Source organism: Mycteria americana, chromosome 1, assembly GCF_035582795.1.
Source record: "Mycteria americana isolate JAX WOST 10 ecotype Jacksonville Zoo and Gardens chromosome 1, USCA_MyAme_1.0, whole genome shotgun sequence".
Taxonomy (NCBI): Eukaryota; Metazoa; Chordata; class Aves; order Ciconiiformes; family Ciconiidae; genus Mycteria; species Mycteria americana.
The window spans coordinates 151,448,077-151,473,555 of NC_134365.1; the positions used below are offsets into that span (position 1 = coordinate 151,448,077).

At 42.2% G+C, this 25,479-nt stretch overlaps 1 protein-coding gene across 1 annotated transcript in view; it reads left to right on the top strand.

Annotated features, from left to right (window-relative positions):
• Positions 1-1,471: 1,471 nt before the first annotated feature.
• Positions 1,472-25,479, top strand: part of SLC9A4 (solute carrier family 9 member A4) — a 35,189-nt gene continuing 11,181 nt past the window's right edge. The window contains exons 1-8 of the mRNA XM_075491932.1: positions 1,472-1,733; positions 4,884-5,347; positions 10,782-11,041; positions 14,236-14,453; positions 19,067-19,269; positions 20,409-20,495; positions 21,864-21,934; positions 24,268-24,429. Coding sequence (XP_075348047.1) covers positions 1,472-1,733; positions 4,884-5,347; positions 10,782-11,041; positions 14,236-14,453; positions 19,067-19,269; positions 20,409-20,495; positions 21,864-21,934; positions 24,268-24,429 — 1,727 coding nt within the window. The remainder of the gene's footprint in view (positions 1,734-4,883; positions 5,348-10,781; positions 11,042-14,235; positions 14,454-19,066; positions 19,270-20,408; positions 20,496-21,863; positions 21,935-24,267; positions 24,430-25,479) is intronic.

Here is a 25,479-nt window from a genome sequence, read left to right on the forward strand (position 1 = left end):
GCCTTCAAGTTAACGAATCCTTATTTTATAATGCTAACTGAATAGCTCATTCCTGGTTGGAAAGGGACTTCAAGAAATACTGCTAACTAATACTGTTAACAGGACCAGTATACTGAAAAAAGAACAACTCTTTTGCAAGCAGGCTGAGCATTATCTACCTAATTTTGTATTGAGTTCAAAGTCTTCAGTGGGATGACTGGTGGTGGTGCTGCGAGGCAAAAGTAGAAGATAGTGTCTCGTGTAGAACCAGAACGTCAAATGGCATCGCTGGCTGTACCAGAGAAAATTTTGTCACTGCTGTTGCACGTGCTTTGGGGTTTAAGTTCAGATCAGGATAAGCTTTTGAAGCAAATTTCCCAGTTGTCACCACTTGTTGCCTTTTGCTTTGCACTGCAGAGCATCTCAGAGCTCACACACTGGATCCCTAATATAGGGGTAACCCGACAGTCTGTGAGATTCAGCATTGTTTTCCAACACAACCAGAACCATGGGTAATTTGAATAATTTGTCAGTAAATTCAATTTACTCACTTCTAATGTATGTAATACAGGCTTTAGCAGCTTCTAATCAACATTACTACGTTTGCACACTTTGCTATCCTAACACAGTTTTTGTGGAGGAGAGAAGAGGCTGGCCTTTTAAAAAAATGTTCCATAATGGTGAATGTCTTGTTGGAGGAGGATAATTTGGTTGTCCAATAAATGCCGTGCTGGCATGAGTAAAACAAATGTTAAATACAAGACAACTCAATATCCAGTTTTAGGCACATCACGTGTCTCAGACATTTCTCTTTCTCTTTTTATAATGTGCTAAGTTACACACATGCTTTTAAGAGCGAGAACACCTTTCTAAACGAGAACGTAAGTTGCGTGGTCTTCCACCAGATGTCCCTACTGTGAGCCCTGCGGAGTCCGTTTATTTACACACCAAGTGAGACCGGACCAGTGAGCAGCGCAAGTGTGGTACCTGAGGTGCCAGTTGCGCCGGGGAGGCAGACGGGCGGTGAGGGCAGGAGAGGAAGGTGTGGGGCAGGCTCTGCATCCTGCTCAGGGGGCCGCTGTCTCTCCCACCTGATGCTATTTACTCGTGCTGCACTTGCTGCCTGAATGGTGTGCATTGTGGCTTTTTTTTTTTTGACAGTGGAAAAAAAAAAATCAGAGTGGCTGGCTAAATAATGTAGTTGGAGAGGGCTTTTTGTTCCTTAACAGGGTGATGCTGTGGCCAGGGTTTATCTGGGTTGGAGGAACCTGCAGAACCGGTATCTTCATACAAACTCCAGGTCTATCTGTAACACAAGGAACAGGACAGGCACATTAGGGCTTTTAAAATGAGCTCTAATAGGCAAATGAAGCAGCGCTGAGGAAGAAGCGGCCATGGCTATGAGCAGCGCGAATCGACAGGAGTGAGTGTTGCGTACCTTCATGCACCCACTATATGCTGTATCTGTAGTAAAAGAATCACAGCCCCAGACATGGGCTCTGCCGCGCTTGCACATGTACAGCTTTTGAACTGGTTGCTGTTGCTGTCGAGTCTGGCATGCTGTTCTGCTGCTGCTTCCGTGGATGAGCCCAACCTGAGCGAGAGTTTCTTGCCAAACTATGAACCTGATCACGGGGGTGCTGTTGGCTCCTCACAAGATACGAGGCTGTATGTTTTCACAGTGGACTATGACTATGTGCAAATTCCCTATGAAGTTACTCTTTGGATCCTCCTTGCCTCTCTTGCAAAAATAGGTAAGTAGAAAATGGGATCTTGGGTCCTCCTATCTCAGCAAGGAGTTAAACACGTACGATGTAACCAAGTATCTTCCATACATTTTTGTAGCTGGGATTGTTTTTACAGCTTCTGTCCTCAAAACAACAGGTGTGTTCATTACCATGATAATGACAAAATTCCACCTCTGACTGCTTCCAGCTTACTTAAGTAAATGTATGACCTCTAACCTGCATGTCTCTTGGGTTGTCTATGCTAGTGAGTAGCAATGGAGCTCCCCTACACAGTGCCGTCCATCCCTTTTTCTAGTCTTTAAACATCACAAGATATCAGAATTTACAACCTGCCACAGCTGTAGAAATCAGTAACACCAGACTGAGACTTTAAACGTATTGAATTGGGGGGGAGAAAAGTGGGAAGAATTATTCCACTATGTGAATAATAGGAAACATTTCCCTATGAGTCTGTTTTACACGTTTTCTGTTTAAAGTTGCTCAGAAAGTAGTACCAGAGGAGAGGGAGTGAGAGTCTAAGAGGGTGTAGGTCATCAGAGATGTAGGGTAAGGGTCTTTTGAATACCTACCAATACATCTAGCTTCTATTAGAGCTCCATGTAGGTATCTGAATGAAGAAAGACATCTCATGGAGAAGTAAGGACTGCAATTAACACAGCAAAAATGGCTCACCATGTGTCTTACACATTTGCATAGCTGAGCTCAAATTATTTTGACTATTCGGAATTAATGCAGCAATATCAAATAAATGAAGAAGATGGTAATAATGTGAAGAGCGGCACACATGCGATCTCCCTGTCCTTTTGATCTTTCCATGGGATTTTCAAACATTACTGCAGAACAGGCTGGCAGGTGGGACTGATGATTTTCTGGAGGTGGCCTGAAGATAAAGATTTTTTCATGTCATAGTCATACAATAGACAAAAATCGTTACCACTGAGCATGATTTGCCAGTTTCTTATAGCTGATGATCTCAATCCAATTCCTATAAATGAATGTCTTCACTGCTAAAATAATAATAAAAAATTTTCACAAATCAAATCTGTTGTTATGGCATCAGCAGAGTGTGTCAGCAGTGAGCATAATGATCAATTTCTTTATTCATCATCCATAAAAGCGCAGGACTTGCTATGTGACACATCTACTCAATATTCTTGTTTTGAGCAAGAAATAGATACTTTAGAACAACTGTGTGATGCCTCCCAAGCAGACCTGTTCCTTAGCTGGGAGTTTTCAAGTAATATTGTTTTTGATGAAAAGTGTGGAGCTGCTGACTTCAAATCTACTTGGAAGAAAGAGTTAGTCTGAATAATCTGGTTACCCAGGGAAGAAGATTTCCAAACTGTTAAAAATTGTCAGTGTTTTATTCAGGTATTATCTTATTTCTGGATTTCAAGATCTCAGGGTGGAAAACATTTCTGAGATCTTGAAAGGCAAAACAATCCCCTTATTCTGTAAAACTGACAGAAGACTTGAACATGATTTTTTTAATTAAAAAAGGAGATGAGTAGAGTTATGATCTTAACATGCTTTTTGGTAAAAACAAATAGTCTCCTAAATAAATTATTTAAATTTTCATAAAAATATTTTTATTTTCCTTTACTTTTGAACGTTGATAATTCAAGACTCACAGAAATGCTGTTATGGCGTTAGCTTCTAGAGTTACAGGATGAAGGTTGACCTAGCTTCAGGCATGGGATTTGTAGGTTTCTTAGTCTGCCTCATTCTCATTCTTGTAAATTCTGAAAAATTCCTTACATTTCTAGTAGAGGCACCTCTCATTCGCAATATGACTACACAGTTCCTGGTATAGCAACTAGATGAGCCATTGCTAGACATTATCTTGGTATTGGTATCAGTATTCGTGTCAAGTGGGAAGAATTATATGAACGCAGTTGCAGTAGTAGTGCATCAAGGTGGGCAGGAGGAGATTCACACCCGCAACGTTTATATGGTAAGTGTAGCCCTTAGCTGTAAAACAGCTTGGCTACATCTATGCTTGTAAACTAACAAGCACCCTGTCAGGAAGCTGCGTGTGACTGTCCATACCACATCAGTGTTGGTGTGATCCTTCTCGGCTCTGGCCCATGTCAACAAGCCTTCCTTCTCCCAGGCAGTGCCCGGGCAGGCTGTGGGACAGATCTGTTCCCACAGGCAGTTTGGATGTGACCACTTCTTGCTGGGGTAGGGAACAGCATTTGGCTGTGTGGATGCAAGCTGAACCTTTCTGCTTGGAAAAGTCTTTGGCCTGCTTAATTTCCTAGTGTAGACTCAGCCTTTATTGTAGTGAGGAAAAAAAATCCCTTAGAATGCATTGTTTTCCCAGATATTTGATGGCTGCTGGTACTTCTTTCAGCTCTGCTGAAATCACTAGTTTTGTTTCAGTAAACTAACTCATAAGGTTCTTTACAGAATGTTGCTTACCTTATGTAGGAACAGCAGTTTTCCCAGAAGAGCAAGGTTAATCAGCTTGTACAAAGCCTTATGTTACCGCGGCTTGATTCCTGCTGCTTTGGATATTTTGTTGTTCATGAGTACTCACTCCCTCTGTCTGTGGATCAGCTGGAGTCCATGCGATGCTTCAGGGGAGTGCTGGAAGTGGAGGGAGCTGAGCAGACCGTGGCATCTGAGCTGCTCCCTGCTCGCTTGGGCTTCTTCAGGTTCCTGGTCAGCCCAAATCCAGTGGGAACTCTGCAGCCCGGGACCCTCCTCAGCACTGGGGGGGGCTGCCTTCGAACCTGCAGCCAGGGAGAGGGGTCTCTGAGATGGAGGGACAATACTGTGCCTCAGATGTTTGGCAGTAGCGGTTGGGCAGCAAGGATTCTTGAAGAATATTTTCTTTCCAAATTGCGGAGTACCTTTTCAAAGAGGTGTCTGCATTCCTAGAAGTGGAGCTTAGACTCAGGCATACTTGCTCAGAAATCGAGAGCTGGGGAGCAGGAAGAGAACAGATTCATGGCCAAACTCGTCCCCTGCTTTAGCGATACAAGTCTGGGAATGTTTAATTTTGAAGGGAACAGTACTGCCTATTATTACATTCATAATCCTAAGAGCAAAACCTGGCTGTCTGAAGACAAAGTATTCAAAGGCAGGCAAAACATCTGTCTGACATCAGGTTAATTTAAACCTGAATAATACCCTAATGTTTTATTCAAGGTTTCCATCTCTATCACCGATTACCAAGACTCATGCCCGAAAGCTGCATCCTGATTGCCATTGGAGCACTAGTAGGAGCTATCATCTTTGCTTCTGATCACAAATCTCCACCGGTGATGAACACAAGTATTTACTTCTTGTATCTCCTTCCACCCATTGTCCTGGAGGAGGGTTATTTCATGCCAACTCGCCCATTTTTTGAAAACTTTGGGTCCATCCTGTGGTGGTCTGTGCTGGGATCTCTGCTAAACTCGTTTGGGATTGGCCTCTCCCTCTATGGAGTCTGCCAGATCGAAGCCTTCGGCCTGACTGACCTGAACCTGCTGCAGAACCTGCTCTTCGGCAGCATGATTTCAGCTGTGGATCCTGTGGCAGCTCTGGTAGTTTTTGAAGAAGCCTCCGTTAATGAGCAGCTTTACATGATGATCTTCGGAGAGTCATTGCTAAATGATGGCATAACTGTGGTGAGTTTCTTTCCACTCCTTGTCTTCCTCTCTTTGGGCTCTTGTGGCTTGTAGGGTTATCGGGCACAGGACAAGAGCAATCTAAGGAGATCCTAGATACATTATTTATTTTATGGATACTCCACTCCATTACACGCAAGTAATTTTAATGTATGTAAAGATTACATCTTATATTAACTCTTTCAAAACCGTATTGTTTAGAGCTGCTGGAAGAGGAAAGCATACACATACACATTAGACATCACATCTTGCTCTTGCTTTCACTGAAGTGAATGGGTAAGCTACAGCTGATTTTGCTGGTAGGATCAGCGTAAGACCTAGGAACGTTCTTGACATTGTGTGAGCAAATAAATAGAAAATTATACTGCTTAAGAACTGAAGGCAGCAGGGGTAGCAATACAGGAGACCCTGCCTTGTCACATGCCTTAGAGAGCCCTCTGCAGAAAAAAAAGAAGCGCCAGATGTGGACAACCTCTGGAGGCCGCACTCATTCCTCCAGCCCCTTCTCGGAAGTTCCCCAGAGACCTTGGACAGGAACTCCAAAAGCCACTAATAACTTTGCATAACTCTGTTTCTATCAATAAAAAAATTGACATCTGACAAATGTTCACCTTTTTTGGCTGTCTTATCTCAAGTGTCCAGAAACAATGCTTACAGAATGAGAGAGATTTTGTTTGTTGGGGGTTTTTTTTGGTGTTTGTTTGTTTGTTTGTTTGTTTTTTAAACAGGAAAAGAGTGTTTTTACAGAGCTCCTTTTGCTAATACTTTCCCCCTTTTCTCATTAGTTTTACTAAAACTTGGAGCAACCTGAAATTCTAGCTGTAAACCACAATTGACAAAAACACTTAGAACACCCATGTTTTTCCAGGAAGAAATTTCAAGCAGGAAATTCATTGCTGAGAAACCAACAGGACTGCTCATGTGCTGCAAGTTAACTGCAGGTTAAAGAGTGTTGCTAGATAAGATCTTTACAGAATTTAAATCACAGGAACCTAAACCACATAAAAACTATTCAGATACTGTTATACATGAGGTGCAACACAACTTGGACTTGTAAAATCTGTACAGAGTTCATCACTGAAAGGCTTCATGGGAAAAGTGCAGTTTATGAGCAATGCAAAAAGGAAAAGGAATGAAATAATTTCTTGCAGCCACAGCCTATTGATCATAAATCCTTCCTCTTGGTGAATCAGAGGTGTAGGGCTGATGTAGAACTAAGGGACAAACGCTACTCAACTTTACATGCAAACTGCTTATGTGTTACAGTTGTAACAAAAAAATCCCTAATACATCTATCACTTCCACTTGTCTTCTTGGTTCCTTCAAGTGCAGACCTCAAAAAGTAATACATCTTCCTCACTCTGGAAAAGCTTGTTTCGTCCTGTTTTTGACTGGCTCTCTACCTTGCCTCCCCTTTGTTCCCAGCTGTTATTTATGATGTGGGTCCAGCTCATGAGGGTATTTACATGAGCCTTCGGTCAGGATCCTGTTACAGCATAAATGTGTAGTGACAGAAAGCCTTTAAAAACGGTGGTATTTAAGGCATTCCTCAGCAGCACTAGGTGTGTTAGCAAAAGAGATGAAAGGGCTGTACACGGGGAGTGTTGGCTGCACCACCGGGAGTTCCCTTTGCCCCACGCACCCTCATCTGTGGGGCTCTTCTTACAGCAGCTATGTTGCAATCGGTTTGTCAGCATCCCTGCATCACCCACCTCTCATCCATTTTCTGGGCATTCAAGTTTTCAAAATCTCTACCTGGCTTCATGTTTGAGCAGACCGAAGTATTTACCACCTGGATGGAGCCCAATAGGTGGCTTTCTCCTCTCTGATACCCCACTTGCTCTTTTAAAGGCTTTGAAACTGTTTATCTCGGGTGTCTTATCTTACCATTTCCTCCCCATTTCTCTCTTAACAGTTTCCTTTGAGTTAACTCTATGTATTTAAAAAGATAATATCACCGCAATATATTAAGCATACATATTTTTTGATTGTTTAAATACAAATATGCCCTGGTTCTCTCCAGTCTGCTTACCAGCTTGAACATTTTTTCCCCAGCAGGAAAAACTGGTATGAATTTTGCTGAACTTGTGTATCACATTTGAGGTAACAATAGCTCCCTCTCCTATATTTAGTTCAATATACTGGTATAAAAAATTTGCAAAATAGCAAACGGTGGAATTAGAATGATGATTTAGGAGTTATGCCTTTGACTTAAGGCACTGGGACAAAAGTGGATACTTTACCCTTTTTACCCATTTGTACCTTTTCCCATTCTCCTCAGTAGGGCCATGTCCGTGGATGGAACAAGAAGGGTCCAGGTCCGGTTAGTTGCTGCTTTTCCCAGTTGCTTCTGAGAGGACTGTTAGGATCAGAATGGCGCAGACAGCAACAGGACTGGTCCTAGCATGTATCATACATCAGTGGAGTTTCAAAGCCCTGTTCAAACCAGTGGTGTTGGTAAATCCAGCACAGATTTCATTCAAACCTAAACACAGGTGGAGGACTCTGATTTTGCTGCAAAGTGTTTCAGGCATCTGAAGCTCTGCTCCCGCATATACACAGACCTTTTCTGTCTCAGCAGGAGCTGAGCACCTGTGTGCATCAGGAAACGGAATATTTCCCCTGACTACTTCATCTCTGAGGCTTGATTTTAGAAACACTGAGAACAGCTATACATCACGCTGTACTCAAAATGAAGTGCCAGTGACTATTTTCTCTAATGGTGCCCTCTCTTCTTTGTATGCAGTAGCAGAGCAGTTAAAGAAATCTACTGCATGATGGAGACCCAAGTAAAATTAATTTCTTTATTTGAGGGGATTTGAATTTACCTCTCTGATGTCGCTGAGGAAGGCTTTGACCACTGGGATGTATGGGTGCTAGGAAGGAGGATGGAGATATTCTCTGCTTCTGCTGTTGAAGCTGACTCCCTGTGTTTAGAGTAAAATTAAATGCATGTGGTCAGAAAGAGTTATCAAGGCTGCCTGTGTTGATGGTTAAGGCAGTCATTTGAAAATCTTTTTTCCAATGCTTCTGATGTGGATGGTATGTGCAACGTTTGTGTCGTATAGACAGCTGGAGCAGGGACCAGTCCCCAGGGAGGTCCCCTGTGGGCGAGTGTCACGCTCTCTCTTCCTCTCCCTGACACTAACAGCCACCCAGTGGTACACCACTACACGGTAATGTCCCCTCCAAAAACCCCAAAGCATGACAGTCTCAGAGTTGTTAAATGAGGCCAACTATCAATCCATCCCTTCTTTTTGAGTGAACAAAGGCATCCTAAGCTGATGCAGGCTTTCCTACCATATAAAGAATTACAGTACTCCATTTACTGGCATAAACGGTGCACCGTAACTTAGCCGAGCAGCAGCTACACGGAGCCTTACTTAAATGACGCAGTGCAGGATGTTGTACGCAACGGTTTACTCCCACGAAGCATGTTACAAAAAAATAGAAATTATGTCATATTTCCATAATTTCCATTTTAATACCGATTCAGTTATATCATATAGACACTTTAGGAACTAGAAAAAGAGAGGAAAACTTACTAAGTCATTTGCTGATGATAATTTGCTTTATTCATAAGTCAGCATAGATTCATCTCTTGGTTTAATTTACAAAGAATCACAAGTCTTAGGAAGAGGTTGAAGTCTGCAAGAAAGGGGGAACAGAGAGAAAACAGGCTTTGTAATTAAAAGCTATATGGTAAGTACAGTAACGTTTACTTACTGTGGAGACATGAACCCTCTTTTCCTTGTCTGCCACTGAAGAGCCTAATTTCATACATAGTCATCGGGAAAAAGCAGCTCTGGGTATTTTCTCACATGAAACATTTCGTTGTGCTTTGTCTGTCCCCCAGAAATATTAGCAATGAGCCTCCTGGAGAACAGGCTATGTGACAGCTCAAGGTCATATGTTCCCAGCAGCAATTTAAGATTAGATAGTAGCTGGGGAATAATTATTATCCTAATGAGCTTGACTCTTCTACCTGCAAATATCTGCATTAATCTTCTTAATAGCCTTCTGGAATTAACTGTATGAAGAAGAAAAACCAAAGAAAACCAGATAAGGCAAATGATTTTGGTCCGTTTTGCGTTTTCGAACTAATGCTTTGGTGCAACAGCTTTGGAGAGCTGGTGTCTTTAGATGTTCCCCAAATTATCTTGAAAACTGAAAGGTGACTTCCATGTGTTACACACTCCCTGTAAACAGATCTGACAGGACTTAGTGTTAACCGACTGTCAGCAACCTCTAAGACCTTTTTATTACTACACCACTCATTCCTGTGCAAACTGTCTATTAGTTTCTAAAAGATGGATGAAAGTGGAATACACTGAAGATTTTTCATCACAAATTTCTGCAGAAAAGAAATTATTGATAATAGAAGTATGGTAAACTCATCTGCTCTAAACTAAATGAAATTATCTTTACAGACCAAATTATATAACGTAGCAAATTCAATCTTTCTTCTACTCTGACATTGTTTTCTTTTTATTTTTGTCATTTCAAGCTTTCTAGTCAAACTATATGTGTGAAGGGACTTTAGGCCATTTAGAGTGCCACAGCTTTTGGTTCCCACTTTGAGATTGACACAGAGTTCCTGGGAAGGAGGTTAAGTGGCATCAAACCCAAAACATGTGAGGATAGAGAGGCTGTATTTATCTAGGTAGAGACAATATGAAACCGAGGCTATCATTTTCCTTTCCCTTCCCTTCCCTTCCCTTCCCTTCCCTTCCCTTCCCTTCCCTTCCCTTCCCTTCCCTTCCCTTCCCTTCCCTTCCCTTCCCTTCCCTTCCCTTCCCTTCCCTTCCTTTCCCTTCCCTTCCCTTCCCTTCCCTCTCCTGCATCCTTTCCTATTCCCAGTGATGTTTCATGATTTTTATGTCAAGTACTACTGAAAAACATTTAATATTCCAGAGTCCATCTAATGAAGTGTGTCCAGTCTACTGATCATACAGACAACCTAAATGGGATTTAAATCAAAAGTGTGATTCTTAGTCGCTGCCCTGCCCCATCCTGAGTCAGAAAGAGAACGTGGAGGGGAGAGCCTGGGGTTGGTAAGGTACCCAGCTGGGCTTTCAACATCTGCTACAAAGACCAGTAATTAAGTTTACCTTCAGAAAACAAAAAAGCATGAGTATTTTTGGTTACTTCAATTGCATTTGATCCCCCAGAGTTTTACTCTTATTACATAACCATCTAACCTTCTTTTTTTTTTTTGCTGTTTTTCAGGACACTTAACAGACCTTTAATTCTGGGACTTGTTAAGAACCAGTTGAGATTTCAGAACTGGTTCTTAACTGGTACTTTGCTGAGCTGTCTAAAGCAATTTCAGGCATATGTACACACACCTCCCCACCCCCCCCCCCCATGAAATGAGTAAGCCTGCCAGGTTCAGAAAGATACCTGACTGCTGTGTCCTTATTTTCACACATAGGTTTTATATAACATCTTCATCGCCTTCACCCAGATGCACAGGTACGAAGAAATCGAATCCATCGATGTCTTTGCTGGCTTCGCTCGCTTCTTCGTGGTGGGGCTGGGTGGCATGTTGTTTGGCATCATCTTTGGATTTGTTTCGGCGTTCATGACTCGATTCACCCACAACATTTCTGCTATCGAACCCCTGCTGGTCTTCATGTTCAGCTACCTGTCATACTTATCCGCTGAAACCCTTTACATCTCAGGCATTTTGGCGTGAGTATCCCTTACGGCTTTTTGGATACCCTCTCGAGGGAAGTGGCATTGTTTTGAGGAGGTTGGTTGGTTGAGGTTGGAACAATACAGGCATTTTCAGTCTCTGGCCTAGAGATCTGCAGTGGACAGCTTCTAAGGGATCTGTAAAATGCAGTGGTAAGTAGGAAAAGCAAACCCACAGTCAGCGTAGGCATAGAAGGCGTAGATGTACTACTGAGGAGTGCATATCTGCTCTGAAATTTTTTAGATTTTTGCCTGTTGGAAAAAATACTGCAAGCTGTGGGTAAAATGACTAGTGCTGCCACCATCTGGCTGCTACCTCTGATAAGACCAGCAGAATGAGAGAATAGTTTGATAATAGATCAGTGTATCTGTATTTCTTTCTAAGCATCACCATCAGGTTACAAGAGAGATGAAAACTTATGAGTATGGAAAACATAATAAAGAACATCTGAGTTTTTGCTTTTGTATACACCTGTGAACATCGACTCTAACACAGTTCTCTGAAATTACATTACATTTGAACAGCATCACTGGAACTGAAACTGGGCAAAACCAGACAACCAAGAAGATCAAGCACATGTGCATACATATACTCACGTATATGGATATTGACGATCACATTTTGATGTGATCAGGATAGCTTGATACTCCTGTCATGCTGGGGACTGCTTCCTTAAAGTGCTGTGATGGCATGGGTGCCCGCTGCAGAGAGAAAGCTGGCAGGTCTATCGACCGCAGTAAATGCGGAGAGGGTGAGTGTTGTGGGAAGGAAAGAGGATGGCGGCAGGAAAGGAGTCAGAAGAGAAAGGAAGGAATAGGGGAGAAAGCGGGAGACTTTGTGAGAAAACTGCTGGTAGGTGAATTTCAAAGATACCACGCCAAACAGCCCCTCGGCAGGGTAAAGTGTAAAGACATGGGAACCTGCTGGTGGTGGACGCTCCAGCTGGTGCTGCTGGCTGCTGCAGGCTCAGCGCCCAGGTGGGTGGCAGCAGCCTTGCATGGCCTGTGTTGGCTCTGAGCTTGCATGCCAGGTCTTGCAGGCCCTGGTACTCCAGAAAGGAGTTCCCTTTATTGAGGACAAACCGGTTTAAACCTAACAAATACAGATTTGTGGCTGTTGATGTCCAGACAGGTGCATTTACTCACCTCCACTTGTCAAACCCTGATTTCATAGAATCATAGAATGGTTTGGGTTGGAAGGGACCTTTAAAGGTCATCTACTCCACTCCCCCTGCAATGAGCAGGGACATCTTCAACTAGATCAAGTTGCTCAGAGCCCTGTCCAGCCTGACCTTGAATGTTTCCAGGGATGGGGCATCTGCAACTTCTCTGGGCAACCTGTTCCAGTATTTCACCACACTCATTGTAAAAAAAATTTCTTCCTTATATCTAGTCTAAATCTACCCTCTTTTAGTTTAAAACCATTACCCCTTGTCCTATCGCAACAGGCACTACTAACAGGTTTTTCCCCATCTTTCTTATAAGTCCCCTTTAACTGCTGAAAGGCTGCAATGAGGTGTCCCCAGAGCCTTCTCTTCTCCAGGCTGAACAACCCCAATTTGTTCAGCTTCAGAGCAGAACTGGCTTTGTAAAAACAACCTTTGCAGGATGGCCCTGGGAAGCAATATTTGAATATTTAACCAATTAATTAACTTATTAAATAAGTAGTTAGACAGGAGATATGTTTTTCTGAGCAATTAGACAAAGCAGACGAGTCTTGTACTATGTTTTGCATATCCAACACATTTGCTCTGATTGAGGTGACTGTCGACTTTAGTTGAGCAGGGTTAGACCTACTATGCAGTGAGCACCAATACCATATGGACCCTTTCCTACCTGCACTGCCCAAAAATACTGCTTCCCTGCCTATTCATTACACTAGACTACATAGCTCTTTATTTCTTTTGCTTCTTATTTTCATTAGAGTGCTGAAATTATTAGTAATAAAAGAATGTTAATATAACTGGGATTTATTATTCTTACTGCTTCATTAAGGAAATTATTGCTTGTTTTAGGGATGAGAACTTATTGTCACCCTTCTGAATTATTGAGGAATTCATTCATTTTTCACTTGGATCATGAAAGTCTATTACGCATGTGTCTCTGAAAGTCAACAGTATTAAACATTAATGCCTAATGGCCTTGTCTTAGAGTGTCCTTGGACCTGCTAAATGTCTCAGCTCCACCAGAATACCCTTGAGATTTCTTCAGGGGAAATTAAATGAGCAGAAACTAGATGAAGGGTTATTTAATGAACAGTCAGTGTTCTCTGAATTCACAAGTTTGGAAAAATATCATCACAAGAAGCCCCTAAAGACTAAAATAATATCAGTAGAAACTAGATAGATGATGGAATATGTTACCAGCATAGCACTCAATCTATCTATTACCTATGACTATGGAAAATGAAGGGGGGAAGAGGAAACCCCCTTCAGCAGGGCTGCTCAGAGACTACTGTTCGTGTGATTGTTACCAGCGTCTGTGCTGGGTGCCTGCTGACGCCTCTGAAGCAGGCTCTAGTCTTCATTAACAGCGAAGAGGTGGGAAATATCCCTTTGCTTCCTTAGGCACATTCCCCGCACCCTGGGTAACCAAAAGCGGGGAAGGACACCTCCTTAGGATAACTGAATTTCCCCCTGCTGTACAGCAATGGGCTGCTGTGGTGGAGAGTCACTGAAGCTTACCCTGGCCTTGCTGATCTGCCAGCCAGCTGGCAGGGAGCTGCTGGGAGCTTTGGCCCTGGCATAGGACTACCACCACGTTCTCCCACCACCACCTCGAAGATGGCTAAGAGGCAGGTTATGTCCCTCTAACAAACAGATCCATCCATAGGCTGGCACAGAACCGACTTGTCCTTTGTTTGAGACTCAAATATTGGGTGCTTGGTGGCTGTGTGTTAGGCATGCAGGATAAACCGGACTTTGAACTGGAATATGATACCCTCACTTCCTCGGCAGGAAGGCTGACTGGTTTGCTTCCTTTTTCCTGTATGGAAAATGCATTTGTAAAGCTGAATGAAGATGCTCTTCTATCTAAAGAAATAGCTAATGTTAGTGAAGAAATAAAATGCTGCTTGATATTAGGAAGTTCAGAGGCTGGTGATGGAGAGTGCAGGTAATGAAGGCTGAGGTTGTTCTTAAATGAAAAGAAAAACAGGTTGTGGCTGATCTCTGATGTTTTGCCTGGTACAGGATGACAGCATGTGCAGTGACAATGAAAAAATATGTGGAGGAGAATGTTTCCCAGAATTCCTATACCACAATAAAATATTTCATGAAGATGCTAAGCAGCGTCAGCGAGACCCTGATTTTCATGTTCATGGGAGTGTCTACAGTGGGGAAAAACCACGAGTGGAACTGGGCCTTCATTTGCTTCACTCTGCTCTTCTGCCTCGTTTGGCGGACACTGAGTAAGTCAGCTTTTGCAGGCAACCTTCTCTGCACCTCTGAGAGAAAGCCTTTGGTGCAAAGGTATGTTAGAAAAGTCTGCGCAGACTGGCGTAACCGGTTTAATAACACATTTACTAGGCTTATGTTACTGACAAGTTAATTTCAGTAATCTACACATGGAGAAAAAGGGGGAAAAAGCCCCAGACAAATCTGCATGCCAGTCTCCAAGCACAGATTTATGATTAGGTGAGAATGGAATATTTTAAGCAAAATTAAAATACTATCATGATTATGCCTATATAGATGCTTATATCTTAACTACATGCCCTTGGGTAAGTGGGCTTCATAATGATTTCATCGCACACTGTAATTAACTTACTAATTAGATAATGTACATCACCACACTTCTGGTGCTATAACACTACAGGTCCTGGGCCAGGAGTGCCGGAGGCATTGAAAAAGAGGGAAGGTGAAAATTAACACTGATAGGTAACTGAACAGGGACCCTATTTCCTTCCTTATACCACATCTAGGCCAACCATGTGATGCTACTGCTTCTCACAAGTCAACTCTGAAGTTTTAAACTGCTAGAAAAGAGAGCCCGTTTGAAATGACTCCATTTCTACACACAGTATCTCCCCATTCCTGCAAAAGTCTCCTAATCCCTAATTTGTGAGACTGGGATTCCTCCAGCATGGGCAGGGCAGTTTATAGGTGATATCACACGAGCTGTGGGACACAGTTTCTCATCTTGTCCTAATGTCCAGGATGGGTTGACAGTAACATTGAAAAATGAGAGGCAGTAAGAAGGCTGGTGGTGTTCTGGAGGTGGTAGCAGTCCTGGCAGACTTCTCATAAGAGCTGCCTTTGTGCCTGTTAGCCAATTTACTGCAACTGTGGAAGCAGAGAGGCAACGCATTGCCATCTTCTCCCTCACCTACCAGTACCATCCAGCCAAACGCTCTAGCTGACATAAGAAAAGGAGGAATGACCTACTGGGCCAGACCAGCCCTCTAGCAGTGTCTTCAGCAGAGCCTGCAGGAGATGCTAATTAGGAAAGGCTTGCATGCCTGGCCACTTTCTGAGCTCTGTTCACCTCCTACTTCTTCAGCACCTACCGTCACTGTGTTAGGGATGTGAGAGGGTACACTCCTTGCCTATGCTATATAGGGGTCTGTTTTAGACCTGTTGCCCATGAATTATGCCATCCTTTTTTTCAACCTGAATATTCTGTATCAGGTTAAGTTACAACTGCTGCAACAGAAAGCAAATGCATTTACTCCTGGAGAGGTGATGAATTATGGAACACACCCTACTCAGCCACAGTTTTTTCTCACTTAAATTTAGTTAAAAATATGAGTGAACAATGCTTTTGTAATGAAAGAACTTTTGGAAGTAGTACACATGAGAGGGCCAAAAATACAATTATGCAGGCAACCTTATTTCTGACATCTTTTAACTTCTGAGTGCCTGAATTGGCCTTAATAATGTTCTTTTTAAATTTCAGTAGGATTTTTCAGAGTACTTTATATTTAAAAAAAAAAAAAAAGAGAAATCCAAATATTCCATCAGGTGGCCTTAGAGGAGATATTCTGAGCACTGAAATTTAGGCATCTACCTTCGCTCACTAAGTTAGTAGTTTAGTTCCCCCATGCTTCATTTATAATCAAAAGAGGCCCCTCTGGAGCTTCCTGTGGGGCAGAAATCTACATTGGGCACTTGCCACCACCTCCTCCACCCTTCAGCCCTTGTCTATATTCCCTTTACATACAGGGCCCAGGCTTGAGCTCTGGGCATTGGCCCTGCATCGTCTGCTACGGTACTGAGGAGGAACAAGACCTGTTAGGTGATTCCTCAGGGCCAGCTGTGCCCTGAAGGGGAAGGCAAAAAGGGGTTGAGAGGAAAAGGCAAGTGATAGTTACTGGAGACTGGTTGATGAATCAAGTGGAGAATATGCTTTGTCTTCTCTACCACTCACAAAGAAGGAAGAAACGGCAGAAGATGTGAAGATTGAGGGCAGCCTTAACTGCAGTGACCCATGACACTGTGGGTGCTAAGATCCTGAGAGGAGTGAGCAAGCCAACAAACAGCGGAATTACAACCCCGGACTTCGAAGAGCAGATTTTGGCCAAAGTGGTTGATAATGTGGGAAGGGAATTGGCTGGACCGCTGGGCTCAAAATACTGGTCTAGCTGGTAGCTAATGGCATCCCTCAGGGCTCAGTACAAGGACAAATATTGTTTTAATGTCTTCATTAATGACCTGGAGGATGGAATGGAGCGCACACTAAGCAAGTTTGTGGCTGACACCAAACTGCAGGGAGTGGTCAATATTCTGGATGGCTTCCATTCAAAGGGACCTGGACAGGCTGGAGAAATGGACTGACAGAAAGCTCATGAAGTTCAAGGACAGCACATGCAAGGACTTACATGTGGGTTGGAGTAACTCCATGCACCAGTATAGGCTTGGGGTCTAGTAAGCAACTCTGCAGAAAAGGACCTGGCCTGGCAGACAACAGGTTGAACACAAGCCAGAATTATGTCCTTCATGACAAAGGCGGCCAACCATGTCCTGGGCTACATTAGCAAGTGTGTAGCCAGCAGATCCAGCGAAATGTTTCTTCCCCTCTCTGCAGCACTGATGGAAGTGTGTGCTGTCTCCAGAGTGCTCTCTCCAGTTCTGGGCTACTCAGTATAGGAAGGACATGGAGGTTCTGGATCAAGTGCAATAGAGGCCACCAATCTGCTCTGAGGCTGGAGCAGTGGACATACAAGGAGAGTCTGAGAGTGCTGAGTCTATGCAGCCTGGGGAAGATACAGCACAGGAGAGACCTTATTACTTTTTACAGGTACCCGATCAGAGGAGAGAGAGAAGATGGAGCCAGACACTTCTCAGAGGTGCACAGCAATAGGACAAGAGGCAACAGACACAAGCTGGAACATGGGAAATTCTGATTAGACAGTAGGAACCCATTTCTTAACATAAGGGTGATCCAATATTGTAACAGTGGCCCAGCTCTCCATTCTTAAAGGCATTCAAGACTTGACTGGAGCTTTGAGCAACCTGATCTGATTAGCTCTGCTTTGAGTAGGGACTTGGACTAGATGACCTCCAAAGGTCCTTTCCAGCCTACAATACTCTAACGTTTGGGACCAGCTAAGTGTTGGCATCAAACATCTGAGATTAAGGTGCTATTTCTTAAATCTCTCAGGTGGCTTATCCCTCGGTCAAGAATACCAGGAGCAGGACGAAGATGTTGGCTTGACCCTCAAAGCCCATACACATTTCCGGACCTTTGACTTTAAGCCTGGGAGCGCTGGAGGAAGGCATTTAACCAGAGAAAAAAGAGGAAAGGGGAAACCTGTGAAGGTTCAAGTACGTGCATCTGAACAGCTCTATTATATAGGGGTGACACACATACTCAAGAGCAGAGATGACATGATTCTTGTGGGTTGACAGCAAAAAGAAAGTAATTAAATATTTTCTTGCTAATCCTGGACCAAGCATGGCCTCTAATTTTTTAAAGGCTTACTTTTGGAGTCTATATTGGAATATCCTTCCAATCAAGACAGAAAAAGTGCTCTCCTGATACAAAAGCTATTTTGCTGCCACACATCCATCCTTCTCTCAAACACCAAAGGGAGTGCTAGAACTTTCCAGAGGAAGCCCAAATTGTTTTCCACTAAATTTGTTTGCTAAAATGATTACATCATTTTCTCTGAAGCTTGAATAAAGAGAATTGGCTTGAGGCTGATACCTCACATATGCAGTTTCAGTCTGAGTAGCTGAGGTCTAGCATAGTTAGAAGTAGCCAAAAAAGGTCTTATATAAAGCGGTATCCAGCAACCTACATAACACGATACTGCTACTGGCCTTACCTCTGATAATCCACTGATTTTATCAGTGACAGCTGTATAAAATAACACCAGTAATTATCAGCATTTGTCAGCTTTTACTTCAGTAATTTAACAGTTTCCACACAAAACATAGGATACATATTCCTTATGGAAGATGAAGAAGTTTAAGAGTAAATCAAGCAAATTGCTCAATGTACTCTATAAAGAAAAGCTGCAGTCCTTACACAGCCACAGGCTTTCTGATTAATTTTAACTTTTATTAAAAGCAAAATGAAATTTGAGAAATAAACAGAGAATTAGAGACACAATAAGCCAGAGGATTAAAAATTAAAATGCTATTACTCTCTGCCTTTCAGTGAACCTCTCCACAGGACTTGTTGGTAAAGCACTGTTCAAACACTTTGGGCAGATACTGTCCAGAAAGCAAGAAACATTGCAAGGGAAGGCACAGGAAAAACTCTCATCCAGTGGTTTGTCTTGTCTCCAGAACACTTCGGAGAAGAACTGTGCAACATAAATATAGAAAGTAAATCTTTTCCCCTAATCTCACTTCTAAACTTCTAAGTGAATTTAAATCCTGAAGCAGTCAGGAACCACAATCTTTTCTAGGAGATTATTTCACACAAAACAGATTCAGCAGTTGGTCGAAGAGAAGCTACAAGAACCCAAAACTGAAAAGAAAGGTCTGTCAACAGCTGCCTGAGCCAAGATGTTGTTTTGCTTTAAATATTTTCCTTTTCTCCTTGATTAATAATTGTGTTTTTTTCCCTTCCTAGGTGTATTTGCTCTCTTCTACGTCAGTAACAAGTTCCGAACATATCCCTTCACCTTCAAAGACCAACTCATTATTTCCTACAGTGGCCTTCGAGGAGCCAGCAGCTTCTCTCTTGCATTCTTGCTTCCAGTGAATCTCTTCCCAAGAAAAAAATTGTTCATTACTGCTACTCTTGTAGTTATATATTTCACTGTGTTCATCCAAGTAAGTGTATTTCTTAATGGATTGCTTTCATGTAATAGAGGTGACTGAAAGCTTCATAGTGAAGATTGCATTGAATTCCCTCTTAAACTAGGACAAGCTATTGTATTTTATGGCCAGATTTAGCACCGCACTGTGTAATTACCCTTTCAGGGCTTTTCAGGTATTATTAAACAACTTTTTCAGAAAGTCTGTATTGAAAACCTGTGTCTACTAAAATATTGGGGCACTTTGTGTCCAAACTCTCTTATGTTCTCTCCACATGCGCTTCCTAATGCTTCCAAATCAAGAAGCATTTTAACTTTACACTTCAGCACAGAATCATTCTCTACTAGTGGTGTATCTCAAACTGAACAGAAAACAATATGTCTGTTCTATGAAGGATTTTGAATTTTTTACTTTTATCTTCATCCATCTTGGAGACCAAATGAGAACATTTGAAATCCTTTGTAAAAGAATATTAAAGAAAAATAAAGTTAATAATTCAGATTTGTAAGAACAGGTGCCTATTTCAGATGTTTGGGTTATTCCACTTGCCTTACACTGCTGTACCTGGAAGAACTGGATCTTCTGGAGGTCTTGCATCCCATGTTCTACATTTTCCTATAGCATTATCTTAGGTACTCTAGGGTGCCAATGGGCCACTATGCACTTGTGGTTGGGCACCTAGATTCCACCAGAAGTTTTCAGAAAAAACTTTTTGTTTCTATTTCCCCTTTTAAAATGCTATTCTGTAGCAGTACTGTAAAGAATTGGGAACAGCTGAAAATGGTTTCTAAGTGAAAAAAACCCAAAATATTTAATTCTGAAAATGTTGAAGTAAGAGGTTTCAAGATTGTAAGAACCTCACAAAGATAATATTCTCTTTCACGTGAGTGCTGTTTTGAAGGTTGGCAATGAGTCAGTTACTTTACATAGTTAAAACGTGTCAATAAATACAATCTCGCTTAAAAAAAAGCTGGTGCATAATTTTTTTTTAACTTTTTGAGTTTTAATCCTCTTCTGTAGCTCTCCATACAAGTAATAGATCATTCTTGTGTCTAATACACAGCTTTCCTAATTGATTAAAATTAAATCCTTTTTCTTTCTTTCTGATTCTTCTAAAAGATACTTAACATTTCAACTCATTGTTCCAAATGCAGGGAATCACAATTGGACCATTGGTCAGATATCTAGATGTTAAAAAGACCAACAAAAAGGAGTCTATCAATGAAGAAATTCATGTGCGAGTAAGTTTTTTTATATCAATAGCTGGTAGCCTACAAAGAAGAAGAGAAAGGGTATTCCCAAAGAGGTGGACAGAGGGAGGCATTTGGTAGCATTGGCATTCAGTGAATTTGGTCACTGAATACTTTTAGCAACGTTTGGAGGAAACCCTAGGCATAATATTCTAAAATATGATATCTCATTTATATTCATAGTGACTAGCATATTACAATATCGTATTACAAGTGTCAAGGTGTAGCAGGGCCCTTACTTCTTGATACCTGTGACCTTGGGAGGACAGAAGCAAAAAGGCAGCATTTACAAAATGCACTCATCATCCTTCCCAGCTAGATTTGTCAGATACCTTTGTTGCCATCTTTTGACTGGTTCTAGACACACTGACACCTTAAAAGTCTTTAATCAAGTTTTATTGAACTGAAATGAGTTGAACCATTGGTCTGCAAATTTAATTTCAAGTTATTCTGAGTAATGACCTTTTCCCCTCTCAAACGTTTGCTTTAGCTCTCAAATTACCATCATATAAAATAACAGAAAGCTGCTCAAACTGACTTAACACCACTATACAAAATATATGTACATGCTTTCATTTTCACAATACGGAATATATTTGAAATTAACAGAAACACTGTGCCTTAAAATTAAGCACATGCAGAGACATTAGCAAAATTAGAGCATCTCAACTGATTAGAATTTGGAGTGCATTTAATTCTTATTATTTCAACTTTTACACTTAACCTTTAAAGGAATTTACGTTTAAAAGCACTACTTATAACAATATGTATGTAAGAATTGGCCATTTTTTCTGTCTGTTTCTATAATGCTAGAAGCACACAAAAGATGCTAGAAACACTGAAAATCCTGGTAGTTAGCAGTGATGAATTTACCAGTCCCAGGTCAATTTGCAAAATCCTCAGAGGACTTGTCGGTCAAGGCAAAGGTTAAGGTGTGGGGTACCTGGCCTTGTGCCCCCCTCAGGGAGGTCACACATGCAGAAGGGAAACTTGGTTGACAGAACCAAGAATTTAGATTTTGGTCTCAGTAGGCAAAGAGGACCAGGCAATTTGAATGCTCAGTATCATCTTCCACTGGACATAGTCCTTTACTTGGGCCTGTATGTTGCTGGGTAGTGGTGAGAAGATAGCAGACTGACAGACTTGTTGCCTCCATCAAAATATTGCCACTGCAGCCAAGCATTGGAGCTGCCACAGTGGGATTTTTGCCTTGATTTTTAGATAAATGTAGATGCTTTCAGAATTAACTCACACCCTCCAGTTAAAAAAATCTCAAAATCCTGTCAACAGTTGCGTATTTGTGGTGACATTGTTTTCTCATAATGGCCACTTAAAATTTTTCCATGTTTGTTTCTCTAGTTGATGGATCACTTGAAGGCTGGTATTGAAGACGTATGTGGACATTGGAGTCATTATCAGCTGAGAGACAAGTAAGCATCTCTTATTGCAGCCTACTATAATAAAATAACCTATCTATCATGTAAAATACAACAGGTAAATAGAATAGGAAATCAATCTTGTGCCCCATAAAGCTAAAATAGCATGAAAATACTGGGGACATGTGCAATATCTCTTTTAAAAAGTGAACTCCTGAGTAACCATTATCTCCTGGGAGTGAAGTGCTCGTATATTGCCTGCTAAATTGCTTCTGCACAAACAAGCAGGAAATAAGCCTTCTGAAAGAAAAACATAGCACTGGAACTCATGCTGCAGACATCAGCCTGTGCGCATAGCTTTGGCGTAAATCTTAGATCCATGGCAGTGCTCCTTTATGTCTGGATTTAGAACAGAAGCTGCATAAGGTGTCAGCGCTTCACTGACTTTTGCTGTAAGCCTTCACAGCAAATATGATCCCTTGTCGGTGAGTACAGATTCAATAATAATTAGTCACCTGTCCTTACAGGTCTTTGCATTCAGTAATATTTAAAATAAGAGGACTGAAGGGAATGGTTGAATTTAAAGATCCAGTAGCATAAGCAGATACTTTCAAGCTCATCTTCATTCAGAAACACAGGACCTGCATTGTGTCTTCTATAAGCAGGATGAGGTGGTTTTGTGAAGCTTTGGGGCTCTTCCAGGCACTGCCTGGAAGAGACAGACCTGCCATTCTGAGTTGCGGTTCCCTTTACCTTTTCCCTAAGGGAGCCCTGGGATCATGTTGGCCTCCACCACAGCATGTGAAGGGAAGTGTGGGGAGAGACTAATCTTCCTTTTCCACAAACATCTTACTATGATGCTGTGGGCTAAAAGTTATCCCTAGTTATCCTAGCTATGCCTAGACTTTTGTGCTGGAGTCCTCTGTCTCACCTTTCAGCACTGGACCCCAGTAATCCAGGCAGGGGGGTCTATCGGGACATGCGGCAACTCCTTTCATGACTGGGTTTCTCCCTATGGAAATCAGGAATTAAGAGTGGGAAGAAGGCGGCTGGTTTGCATCCAGTTCTTGTCCCAGTGAGGAGTAATGATGTAATGTGGTAGGGCACATACCTGCACCCAGAGGCTAAAATGTCCTCTTGGCTCTCACAGTACAGAGACAGCTTTAGGACATCTGCTGGGACCACACCACTGTCTGTGCAGTCAATAAGCTAAACAAATACCTGTTGGAGCAGTAATTCCATTGAAATAGCTGCATTTACACATACCTGTGAGACAATGGTATCCCCTTATCTCACATCTATCCAACAGCTACGAAAAGAGAATTTTGTCCAAACTAGCCATAAATGTAGTGTTTCAGTTCAGGGGCAGATTCAAAAAACACACTGTGTGTGAAGACATTTCATGTAAAAAGATTTTATTAAAAGGTATTCCCTAGACTTTTCTGTGCAACTTTAAAGACATTTAGCATACGTATATCAGAATTAATTACCTAAGTGATGACACTCCAGGAGGCTTTCTGTTACACAGAAAAACATAAAGAGCCCTAATCCCAGTGGAAACATTTGTCTACCTATCTCCGCTACTAATGTATAAAAACTAGCCTTTGTTAAGAAAAAATGTACCAACTCTGTAGTGCTTTTCCTAGCACTGTGGAGCACATTACCTTGCTGTGGTAAACTTCCTTTGAAAGAAACATATAAGAAGATCTGCTGTTGTTCTGCTAAACGTCTGCCTGAAAGCACATACCTGTTCCAAAGCGCGCACACACACATTCACATTCAAATTATGCCACACATTAGCGATATTTTACAATCTGCAGCATTGGAGCACATAGTATTTTGCAGTCCATTCAATTTCTCTGTTATTCAGAATACAAAGAAATGTATTTTCCCTGCTCTAATTGTCAGGATTCAAAATTATCAGCAACATAATGGGCCCAAACTACTGTAACTGCTGGGCCATTTAAAGCCTCATTGGTGGCTGGCTGAATAGGCCAGGATTACTGTAAGAACAGCTGCTGCTGTTATGCCCTACTAGAATACAACATTTGTACAAAAGCGTGGAGACTGGCCATATTCTTTTCTGACAAATGTGGCAGTGTTATATGCAAACACACACCCAGCCCTCTTTTTTGCCCTGATTGCAGCTTGTTTCTTTCTTTTGTCTGGTGGGCTTTGCAATCTCTGTGGACCAGTAGACCATGCCAAATGTCCCCCTAAAGGTCTCTGCTCCCTAGGCCTTCTGGAGTCCACAGGTGCCTCCAATTTGGATTCGGTTTCCACCACTGAATTATATGTGTGTGCATTTGAATGAAGATCAGCTTGTAGCACAGAAATAAAAGCACATTTCCTTTTTTTACACTTTGATTTTAATATCTCTTTTGCAGATTTAAGAAGTTTGACAATAAGTATTTGAAGAAAATCTTAATTCGGGAACACCAGCCCAAATCCAGCATTGTGTCATTGTACAAAAAGATGGAGATAAAACTGGCCATCGAGATGGCTGAGAGTGGCATGAAAATTTCAAAATCATCCACAGCTTCTTTACAGTAAGTACTAACCTCCTGACCCTTTGCAGAGTAGGGATAAGAAGGAAGGGGACAAAAATGAGGAAATACCCAAGGGATTTTATGACTTCAATAGAAATGTAAGAATAAAAAAGACAATTACGAAAAGAGAAGTTGCTGGTTTGTGTTGGCAATTTGGTGCTCACCATATTTGCACTTCGGCTCTTTGTTCACAGAGTGAAAATTAAAACCAGTGACATTTTCTGTTTCTCTTCAATGATGAGCAGTTCTGAAGAGGAATCATGAGTCAGGTGCAGAAGCCACTCTGGCTGCTTTAAATCACAGCAGTGGTTCAAGGTGGCTGTACTCATCGCTTAGCTGGCCAGTGAGTTTTGCTCGTCACTGCTAAGTGCTAAGAGACCTGCAGGAGAGCCTAGAGCACAGGTCCCAGCTCCATTATCCCAATCACAAATTTTTGCTGAGAGCAGACTTCCTTGTAGCATTTGCAATATTTGCTACTTCAGTTTGCAGTTCCTCAAGCTGTCTTGCCATATTTTGGTACTTCCGTACCAAATTCGTCCAATTAAACATTGAGAGCAGCCTTGTGGAGAAGGACTTGGGGGTACTGGTGGAGGAAAAGCTGGACATGAACCGACAATGTGCGCTTGCAGCCCAGAAGGCCAACCGTACCCTGGGCTGCATCAAAAGCAGCGTGGCCAGCAGGTGGAGGGAGGTGATTCTGCCCCTCTGCTCCGCTCTGGTGAGACCCCACCTGCAGTGCTGCGTCCAGCCCTGGGGTCCTCAGCACAGGGAGGACATGGAGCTGTTGGAGCGGGTCCAGAGGAGGGCCACAAAGGTGATCCGAGGGCTGGAACACCTCTCCTACGAGGCCAGGCTGAGAGAGTTGGGGTTGTTCAGCCTGGAGAAGAGAAGGCTCTGGGGGAGACCTTACTGTGGCCTTCCAGTACTTAAAGGGGGCTTATATGAAAGATGGGGACAGACTTTTTAATGGTCCCTGTAGCAGTAGGACAAGGGGTAATGGTTTTAAACTAAAAGAGGTTAGATTCAGACTAGATATAAGGAAGCAATATT